At 35.2% G+C, this 11,083-nt stretch overlaps 1 protein-coding gene across 1 annotated transcript in view; it reads right to left on the bottom strand.

The window, feature by feature from the left end:
- Positions 1–7,178, bottom strand: part of LOC120350211 — a 45,760-nt gene extending 38,582 nt beyond the window's left edge. Inside the window, exons 1-2 of the mRNA XM_039422764.1 lie at positions 7,026–7,178; positions 4,283–4,547 (exon numbers count right to left, since the gene is read on the bottom strand). Coding sequence (XP_039278698.1) covers positions 4,283–4,547; positions 7,026–7,178 — 418 coding nt within the window. The remainder of the gene's footprint in view (positions 1–4,282; positions 4,548–7,025) is intronic.
- Positions 7,179–11,083: the final 3,905 nt, after the last annotated feature.

Consider the following 11,083-nt stretch of genomic DNA (forward strand, 5'->3'; position numbering starts at 1 on the left):
CAGCCGCTATCCTTGACTCTGAAACTCCTAAGAGGCCAAAATACGTACCTCCTAGTACGTTTGACAATATAGGAAAAATAATTTCAATTATTTCTGAAAAACTTTCTCGCTTTTACCACCTACTTATCTTTTGAAACAAAAAAGTTTCTAGCATGTCGAAAATTTTATGTTTTCTGCTCAAAATGTCTCGACATTGACGAACATAATCATTAATTAAAAAATAACTATAGGTCGAATAAAAATTATCGAGACACCAATAGAAAGGAGACATTCTCCCCGTTAATTTTATATAAAATTATTACGCATTACGACGCCCCATGTTTCTGAGGGAAGTGATATTCAAAAGAAAAACAAATCTTCGTGATGTTTCCAATTTTATCATAAAAGTTGAATTTCCTTTTAATCCTTCAACCCTGAAACTTTTTTAGCACTACTTGGGTATCGGGGATGATATCCTACGTCCAATTCTGACATTGAATTGGAAATCTGAGAAGGTTGCAATTTTACACGATTTGGCAACCCTGTAATTTATAATCATGTCTCAACTTGTTTTACACAGTTTATAAGAATTTTTGAAAGAAAAATAAATTTATTATCAGGCGAATATATGGGGGCGTCAACGACAATGGGGTGTGGAGAAGAAGATCGAACAATGAAATGAATAAAATTCTTGGAGGTGGGGATGTGGTCCGTTTTATTAAATCACAAAGATTGCGCTGGGATGGTCATGTTGAGAGAATGGCAGAACATCGAATTCCAAAAGCAATTTATAAGGCCAGGATGGAGAGCAGAAGACAACAGTGGAGACCACGCAAACGAGGGAGTGATGAAGTAGAGGATGATCTCCGGAAGATGGGGATAATAGCATGGAAACGAAAGACATGTGACCGTGATGTGTGGAGGGCTCTTGTGCGAGAGGCTAAAGCTCACATTGAGCTGTAAAGTCAGAAGAAGAATCATCTTGATATTATGAATATATAAGTTCTTCTTTATCTATGTAAGACAGTGACTCACTATATTAACTTTATAGTGCGACTTTTAGTTGAAGTGTGACTAATGCCGGGTCTACAAGACAACGATATTTTCTCAAAAGTTTACGCAAACCTGGGTTTGCACAAATCTACAGGTTTGTGCAAGCCTCTGTTCACACGACACCAACTTTAACACAAATCTCAATAGATTCACACCACAGAAGAAGTAAGATTTGGAATAATATTTATTTGGAATAATTAGTATTTGTAATAATTATTTTTTTTTACATTTTATCAAAATTTGCAGCCCCCTGAATTCAACCACCCTGGGCTATAGCCCATTCAGCCCATAATAATGTAAATCGAGCCCTGCTCTGACTTCAATTTTTTGTACCTGGAAATATAAACTCACACTCAAGAGTAGACACTATTTAAATTTACTGGAAAGGAGATACAGTAGGATATTGCTACAATTCAATTAATCTGTTGTCAACATCCGCAATAGCGGAAGTCTTCACAGTAATTTATAGCATTATTGGAAATCCGTACAATAAATTATTATTATGTTACAAGTTGATTAATTTTATACTTGAAGCACAGAGGAGAGAGTAACTTCCTCCTCCTACTACTTCTCCTCCTTAATAATAATCAATAATACTGCTTATCAAGTGAAGAGTGAATAACTATATCTATAACATTACGATAGACTCTATAGTATCCTAGAGTAAATAACAAAATTATTATTCATTAAAAAATCTTCCATGTTTATGAGAATTTTTGAGAATTGACCTCGCACATGGTTAATTTGGGGATGCTGAATCCGAATCTGAGATCGCGAATTATTTATCTTCATCTTGCGCAAACCTGGTTGGAACCAGGTTTAGGTCGTGTAGTAGGGAGATCGGTCCAAATTTATAAGGTTTGTGTTCTTTTTTGATCAATCTCTGCCAGTTTGCAGCGATTTTTCTAGGAAACGATTACCGGTATGATTCATCCTATCCATTAAAATCCAAATCGCTTCAAAATGAAGATAGAGAATACGCGATTCCAAATTCCTATTCAGCAAACTCGAATTAAAGATGTGCGAGTGCGAGGTCAATTCTCAAAAACACTCAAAAACGAGGAAGATTTTTTAATGAATAATAATTATGTTATTTACTCTATAGTAATGATACAGATATAGTTATCCACTCTTCACTTGCAGTGAAGTAAGCAGTATTCTTGATCAAGGAAGAAGAGGTGGTGAAGGAGGAGGAAGAGGAGGAGGAGGAGGCGGTGTAGGAGGAGTTCCTACACTCTCCTTTGTGCTAGTATAGAACTAATTAACTTGTATCATAATAATTTATTGTACGAAATTCCAATAATTACTCTGAAGACTTCCGCTACTGCGGATGTTGATTAATTGAATAGTTGCAAATATACTCTCCATCTGAGTACTTCAGTGCGGCTAAACCATGGTATTCGAGCTACCGGTGTACACTTCACTGTACCCGCTACAGTAGCGATTACAGAGGTTTCCCAAATCACCACCCACCACTAACAGGTCTTCAGTCGTCATGCCAAACACTTCCGCACTTTTTTTGACCCCCACCCTCAAGAATGTATCACCCTCCTCCCTTTTATATTGAAAACATGTACTGACAATTTCAGATTACTTTGTAATACCAGGAGGGAGAGGGAGTTCATCACTATCAAAAGGGAGTCTCAAGGAGCCCCAGGGAGTCTCAGACGCGCACAATTTTTTTTCCTTAACTGGATGAATTTTCTCTTATGCGGTGAACGAATCCCCATCAAGCCAAGCATTCTGAAGACGCGAGCGAAATAAATTCAGCGCGTCAGTCACCCATAGTTGGGGTCTTAGGAAGTTGGTAGTCTACTCTTCTTATAAACTCCATCAGTTTCTGTTGACGAGGGAGTTGGGTTAAGAGAAGGAAGTAAAAAGATGGAATTTATAGTCCCCTGATTCATAAACATTTCTTCTCAACCCTCACAAATTCAATTCAATCCTATATTCAAATAAGTATATTCTTTTACTGGTGTTTTCCATGGGAATTTCATTTATAAAATAGCAGAGTAATTCTGTAAATCAATTATTTTTCTAGAGGAGATATGATTTTGCGAAATGGGATACACAAGTATGGAGAAGATACTATTATTAGTACCGTATTTGTGGAAATAGAGTCTCTGTTAATAAAATAAGTCATTAATCGGGAAATTACCTACTGTGTTAAGTAGGCTCTTTAGAACAAATAAATTCAAAACAAATTTCAAATTTTGGTCATTGACCCTTCAATTACTTGAATACATCAATGATTAAATCATGACATGAGTGATGGGTTTCTTATCATTTCAATTGAAATAGTTAACACTAAATAACTAACTTATTAATTATTAGCCTAATACTGTATGAATTGTACCTAGTTTGTTTCTAACTAAGACTAAGACAAAATGTTATTGAAGTAAGTTACCTAGTATGTTTTACATGGATTGAATATTTTCATATACTTTATGATTTCTATTATTATTATGCTTATTTTATATCATAATTTCTCTTTTGTTATTATTTTGACAAAATAAAGTTGTTCTGGCAATAAAGAATCTTGAATAGACTTATTAGAATGTTACTGGCGACTGATTTTTTCCGGAAAATCGTGGATCGACTTTCATATAATAAAAATATGAAGGTGCATAATAATTATAATCTAGGCCTAACAGTGTTATCGGATGGGCACGTTAAATGTCGGTCCCGGCTGAAGTATGACAGTCGTAAGGCCCATTGACAACCTATTATTATTATATTTAGGTGGAACTGCCGTCTCACAACCAATAAAAGGTGGTGGAACTCCCCACCAATAAAAGCCATACGAATAGTATTATTATTATAAATCTACAACGCGAGTTGCCATGAGCAAGAGTTTTAGAGGCGTGAAAAATATTCTTCAACTTGTAAGCAATAATGAAAAAAATTCAGCTGGTTCATCACTGTTCACAGTTTTTTATCCGGTAAACCTACCGGTATTCGAGAAGGTAAGTGTATTCTTCCCACTAATAACCTATAGCGTATTCAAGGCATTCACTGATGTTGAAAGCAGCTCTACCCAAGCTGACATATTAAAGTGTAGCGGTTGTTCACGATAATAATGTTCCGGTTACAAAGTTGTAGTACCATAGGAAAAGTGGTGTAACGCGGGTGGGGCAGATCTAGATTCGGTTCACCTGTTCTAAACCGACGACGGACATTCTCTCGTCAGCTCACAAAAATTCCTGAACCACACACAATAAATTGTAATAAATTAATGAACTGCACTCACCTCTGACAAGCCTATGGCTATCGTCAAGAGCGACAGGTATCCATTGACTGCCGATTCTTGAACTCCAACAAACAACACACTTGATTAATTCACTATTTTGTAAAAAGAACACACAGAGATTAAAAGAGCACGCGACGTTCAGGCTGAACTTGAACTGGCTGATCGCTGTTGGTTGAGTTGAGTTCGACTTGGACACGGAGTCAACGGACCACGCACGCACGCCCACCAGCCGACAGACAGTATTGGTGGGGGGAAGTGGAAGTGGCTACGTGTCCCTCTTCTTACCTGTCGGCAATCTACCGTGCCGACACTGTAAATTCACTGCTACACTAACTATCCGTCAGGTAGCAGCAGCGTCCGGAAACAACACAAACATCCAATTCCACTCATACGTCATACGATCTCTCCACCAATCGCCAATCGGTGTACAGCAAGTTAGGACTTTACTTTTGCAAGTTAGCCCTCGCACCTAAGCTACCCGTCTAGGACGGTCCATACGCTCATAGAAACTAACCGTCCTAGTTTCGACAACATGGTTAAATTTGAATATCGGGATATTTTTATAACCCCGTCAACATTGAATAAGTTCCTAGTAGAATCAGTGGCGAATAAAGATATTTTTTTGAGGGGGACAAGGTTACTGAAAGGTATTAAGTGATTTTGAGTAAACACCCCATCCTCATATTTATAACAGTTTGCTTTATACTTTATATCAGCTGCTCGTATTCAGAGGGTAATTTGCGCTGAACGCCCTTTTTACTTTACCGTCAGGCCGTCAAAAATACCTTTACCGTTATTCAGATTACCGTAGGCCCACTTATTATTCTTTATATTCATTATTTCGGGAGGGGTCGGTCCCCCTGGGCCCCTCCTTATATAAGCCCCTGTGTAGGATAGTAGAATGCAGAAGAGAAGCTACGGTAGATAAAGAGAGTTTAGGACATAATATAATGACTAGTGGTTCTGTGAACAGTAGACCTCGCGCTCAGTAAGTTACATTGACCTGTTGTTATGTTTTCTCAAAAATTATTAAATAATTTATCAATTTGAAATGTCTAGAAAAAATCCTAAATAAAAAGAGCTTTTTGTTCTATCGTACCGTGACGTGTCGTCCCGGAATGTGAGTGTGAGCGCTGTTATCAGGTCTGGCTGCAACTGTGTACAAAGTTGATGGAAAGATTCAAGATGTTCGATGTTTTTGAACGGGTAGTATTATAGTCAACTGTCTACTAACGTTGATGGATAGATACATTTTCAAGATGTTCGATGTTTTTGAACGGGTAGTCCACTAGACAGCTGATTTATGATGAATAATTCTATAGTCTGATTTTTACTCCAATATTGGCATATGAAGGAGGTTCCTTTTTCCTTTTAGATTATCCTTGAAATGCAAAATTTCCAAAAAACCTTGTATATAAGTCGACGCGCAATTTGAAAAGGAACATACCTGTCAAATTTCATGAAAATCTATTACCGCGTTTCGCAGTAAATGCGCAACATATAAACATTAAAACATAATTAAACATTAAGAGAAATGGCAAACCGTCGACTTGAATCTTAGACCTCACTTCGCTCGGTCAATAAACACTAGTATATTATCATTGATTGGTTTATTACAATTTTAACCAGAAATGCTAACTACTTCACCGTCAATCACATTTCAACTCTATCTTAATTCTAATTTCTGAATAAAAATACTCTTAAATCTATCTTCATTTTTGGACTGGGACTGTGACTTTGTAACAACTAGCCTGCTATTCTAATATATTAATGGCCGGTTTCCGAGCTCGGGATTCAGCTAAGTTCTAGACTTTAACTGGCTTCAAACTCTGGTGTCAGAAAATTGGCTTTCCGAGTCAGAGCGTTAACTTAGTCGAGGACTTGAAAAGACTCTGGAGTTTAGAGATCACGTTAGACCCTGGAGTTCATAATTTCGCTTTCTGAGTGAAGGGCTTATAAGTCCAGGACTTGAATTTGATTCTCGCCTCTTTCCGAGTCAAGGATTTATCAAAAATCGTTAAGTCCAGGACTAAAAACAGCGTGATTTTAAATCCTGGACTGGGGTAGGGTTTAAATATTCAAGTTCTATAGTGAGGTTCATGTTATAATGGCAGTGTACGATTGATAATAATGTTGCTGTCCTTTTCTATCATACATCAAACAGATAGCGCTATCTCTCTCTAGCTTTGCAATGTTGTCATTTTGCCAGAATATTTTTTTTTTACTTTTGACAGTGACTGTACAAAAGTAAACAAAATTCATCATCAGTCGCCATTTTTTCTTCATTCTATCAAAATACTTGGGTCGTATAATTGATTCAAAATGTATTTTTGAAACAATGAAATAATTTTTAGATATTACCGTATGAGAAACACAAATCAAAATATCTGAAATGACATTTTAAAAGTTGATAACTAACCATCCTAGACTTCACCCATGCTTCAGTTAGCCTACACATATAGTGTAATGGGTTTTTTTACCATCCCTGTTTTGGGAATGCTAGGTGTAATGGTTTTATATATTAGGCCTATGTCCTTGTTTTAGGGAACATGTGCAATGGATTTTACTGAAACTTTATGCTCCGGATAGCCATAAGTTAACGGTTTTTTATCATAAATAATGATTTGCCAACCTTTTAAAAAGAGGGTTTGAGAGGAAATTTGATATTATTCAGGATGATTACCTGTACCAGAAGTAGGTGAAATGGAAGAGCTGTATCCCACCAACATTGACTTCCACCCACCTTCCTCATCAGTATCTGAACAATCCATCCAATCATCAAATGGAGATTCTTCAAGCAGCAAACTTCCACCATCACGACCACAACACCAGCAGAAGAAATCTTCACAACTCCATCTTCTTCATCATCACCATCGACTTCAGAGAAAAGATTCATCTCACTGCAGGAACAAAACGAATGAATTGAAATTCACCATTGCAGCACAGGCAAAAATCAGAAAGATTCTGGCAGTGATATCAATCCCAGGACAACGTCGAAACCGGATGTCAGAAAGCCACCACCAAATTGGGACCAAACCAGAGTGGACCAGCGACAAGTTGACCCACCTTGGCAGAGGATAATCACCACAGTTTTGATAATGATCATCCAACACCTGTTCATAATTTCAAGGTGGCAAAGAAGGAAGCTCAACCCGGAGTCAGGCTTGGATGGGGGCTGTCACCACCTGTGTCAACAAGATTTCAACATGTGAAATCCAGCTTGCCCAAGAATTCTCAATGGACCTACCCACTCCGACCAACTACGATGAGTGTGAAGAAATTCTACGTGATCAAGCCAGAGAGGCTCACAAGGCAGAGAAAATTCCACTCTGCTTGGCCTAACAGAAACAAATGTCTTATTCACTATCCCAGTTGTAAATTGGATCTTGTTCCCAGGATATTGAATCAGATTATATCAGAAATAAGTATGGTTTTGAAAGAGAGAGTGTTGCCATTATTTTCATTGAATAATTGAATTATGTCAGATCAGACTCTCATGTCTGCCATGGAAAACGTGAACCATGCAATCTGTGACGCAGTAGGGCCATTGATAGAAAACAGCCAAAATCCCAATTATATGTTTTAGGTTCAATGTCATTTGTGATTATTAAAAATCTTGAAATCCAAATAAGCCAAATGTTATAATATTATGAAGAAATATTGAAATATTATGCTGAGAGTCAGATTGAAAGAAATTAATATTTAAGAGAATTTTTTGTTATATATTATCATGTTATGAAATATTGAGAGAATATTCTATGAAAATTGTTATTATTATTATTATGTTGAAGTTTATGTTGAAATTGAATAAGATTTATATATTATTGAATGAATGTGATTTATCATAGAATTTGTAAAGGCCTGGTATATTATTGATTGAATGTCTTATTGAATAATATAATTATGAAACAAATAGATGAATGTGAGGTTATGAAGAAATTTTTGTAATACCATTCAACAAATATGAATATGTGATATCATTGAAATGTGTTATGAATTGTATAATGAAATTATATTAGATTATATTGAAAAAGGAATATTGTTATGATGTGATTGAAATAAATTGTAATTTATATTTTGTACTCAAGCAAATGTATTATGAAAATTATATTGTCAAGATGAGATTGAGCAAAAAAACCCAAAAAAAGAAAGAAAAAAACTGAAAAAATACTGAGAACAAAAAAAAAGAAATTGAAAAAAAGAAAAAAAAACAATGAAGAAATACAAAGGCTCACACAATAATATCTATGATTTATTGAAATGTAATAATTCAAAGTTATAAGAAAGTGATTGTAAACTATAGATAAGGCTTTAAGGTTTATCTGTAATAAATGTTGAATGGTAAAATAATGTTTTATTGTTAATTGTGAATTCAATGTAATAATATTTTTTGGAAATTATCATTAATGTGGAATAAAGAAAATGTATCTCTCAGGGAAAATTAAAAAAAATCTGCAAATGCAACTTTCAAATTTTGGGGGCTTTTTGTAACGATCAATTTTTATAAATATAAAAATATTGTCCAGTTTTAAAATAAACCAAAGTTTCAACCCTGCTATCTGCCAACTATCATAGAAAATAAGGCAGCTCTAGTCGAGCTCCAACAGATAATAGTTGAAAACAACTCCTCTATCCTTCCTTACATTCCTATACTGGCATAGTGAAAAATGATAACGGACAGTGCAAGTGATGAACGGGCAGTGAGGAAAAAGTAACAGTGCAGACCCGAAAGTTGCCGTGTACAATGCAGTCCCGGAAGTTGCCGTATCATGTCTAGCATCCCGTGTTGTGTCTTGTGCTGTGTGTCATACCAAAAAGGACCACGTTTGTCGAAATATGTGAAGTTGGGCTGAGAGAGATGCATGTGCATAAGCAAATGATTATTAACAGTGGTGAGTAAAACAATCACATTCTATCATTGTCATTATCTGCGAGTTCTAATCATATTTACCCATATCTTAGTATATTATTTTCCATCCATAATCATCCCAAATAATATAAAATTTCCTAATTAAATTTTCTTGTATTTTTAGAATAGATTTAACTCCGATCATCATAACCTCCTTTTAAAAAGTTTGCAAATTATTGTTTTTGATTTTTAATCAAAACCATTACACCTAGCATTCCCGAAAAGGGATGGTAGATAAAAAAAACCTTACAATGTGTAGACCGACTCGTACCGGTATAAATAATATTGAGAAGTTATTTCAGAACTATTTCCATTGGAATTACTCATTTTAAATAGGATTTCTATTTTTCTATTATTTTTAAAAGAAATTGGAAAAGAATACCTACCAAATAACTCAATTTCTGTTGTTTTGAAATTCAGATTGTTGTATCACAGCTTTTCAAATTAGCCGCCATTTCAGGTTTGTATAAAAATCAGTGGTGTAACATACACCCCCGCTGCCCCCGCGGCGCGGGGGGGCCCGGGTCCCTAGGGGGCCCGGGCTAGGGCCCGGATAATATGTAGGCTAATAAAGGTTTTCTGAAAAAATAAAATTACCCAGTCTAGGGGGCCCGGGTAAGGGCCCGAAATGATAATTATATATTGCATACTTTAAAAAGGAAAATTAAATAATCATGGAAGTAACTTTTGTTAAAAAAGCAGAAGTTTTATTGTGCAAAATGACAGGTTTCATTCATTGTGTAAGAAGAAATATGCAATAGAACAATGTTATCAGTCTGGTTATAATTAATATCAAGAGAATACAAGTAGAAAATAATGAATAAGGCAAGAAAGAAAAACAATCATTGTTCAAATCTACTCGTAATAATAATCATAGTTTTATTGACAGAGCTTCAATGATTGTGTGCTGGTAGTGATCGAGCTTATTGAAAAATTATGAATGTTGTTTGTTTACAAATCATTAAAATTTATACATCCTGTGAGACAATCCAGACCAGACTGAGACTATTCAAACCACTTACTTATAAATAAGATTTACTTCTTTTCTCTCTGATTCAAACAAAGATTGTCAGAATGGTTCTAAAGTAGATCTTTATATTTATTTACTATCTTTAAGTCAGCATTGGAGGACACAAATTATTTTGAATTTGAATTTAATTATGAAGTTGGAGGCATGTAGGAGACATCAAATCCAATGTTTTTATAAATTATTAACTTTATTATTTGATAATTCATGAGTTTTAAGACTAGATACTACTTACTAACTCTATTTCTAGCTCTAAAGGTTGGATTCTATATTTGTAGCTTGAAACATAATTCTTGACTTGAATTGTAGAATTCAATCGAGAACAAGTTTTTTTTTCAACGAAGCTATGTAAGCTATGAAAGATGTACATTCACATTAGAGTTTAATACCGGAATTTTTTTGTGGGGGGGGGCCGGTTTGGAAATGTTACGCCACTGATAAAAATAAAAATTTAATCACAGTTGTTGTGAAAGCAAATTTTTGAATCAAATTATGGAAAAAATTGTTCTTGATTAATTTGACATTAAATTAATTTTTTAATTGAGGAAATGATAATTATTATAAAATTTAATAGGATGAATTGAGTAACAGCTGTGTACACTCAGTGGCAAAATGGAGAGACTTGGCAACGTTTTTCTCCTCTTTCTTCACTGTCATTATAACGTGGACCTCACTATAGACTTAACTTTAGCAAACACAATTCAGTTATTGTTTTGGAGTAGATAAAAAGCCAAATAGATGTCATGGAATACCTAAATTATTTGGACTAGTCCATCTAAATTCATAATTGAGGGGTGTCTCGGCAAAGTCAGCAATCTCCACTAAAGTATTTTGCTGGGAAATCACAAAAAACTGTACCTGGCAC

This window comes from Nilaparvata lugens, chromosome 3 (assembly GCF_014356525.2).
Source record: "Nilaparvata lugens isolate BPH chromosome 3, ASM1435652v1, whole genome shotgun sequence".
NCBI lineage: Eukaryota > Metazoa > Arthropoda > Insecta > Hemiptera > Delphacidae > Nilaparvata > Nilaparvata lugens.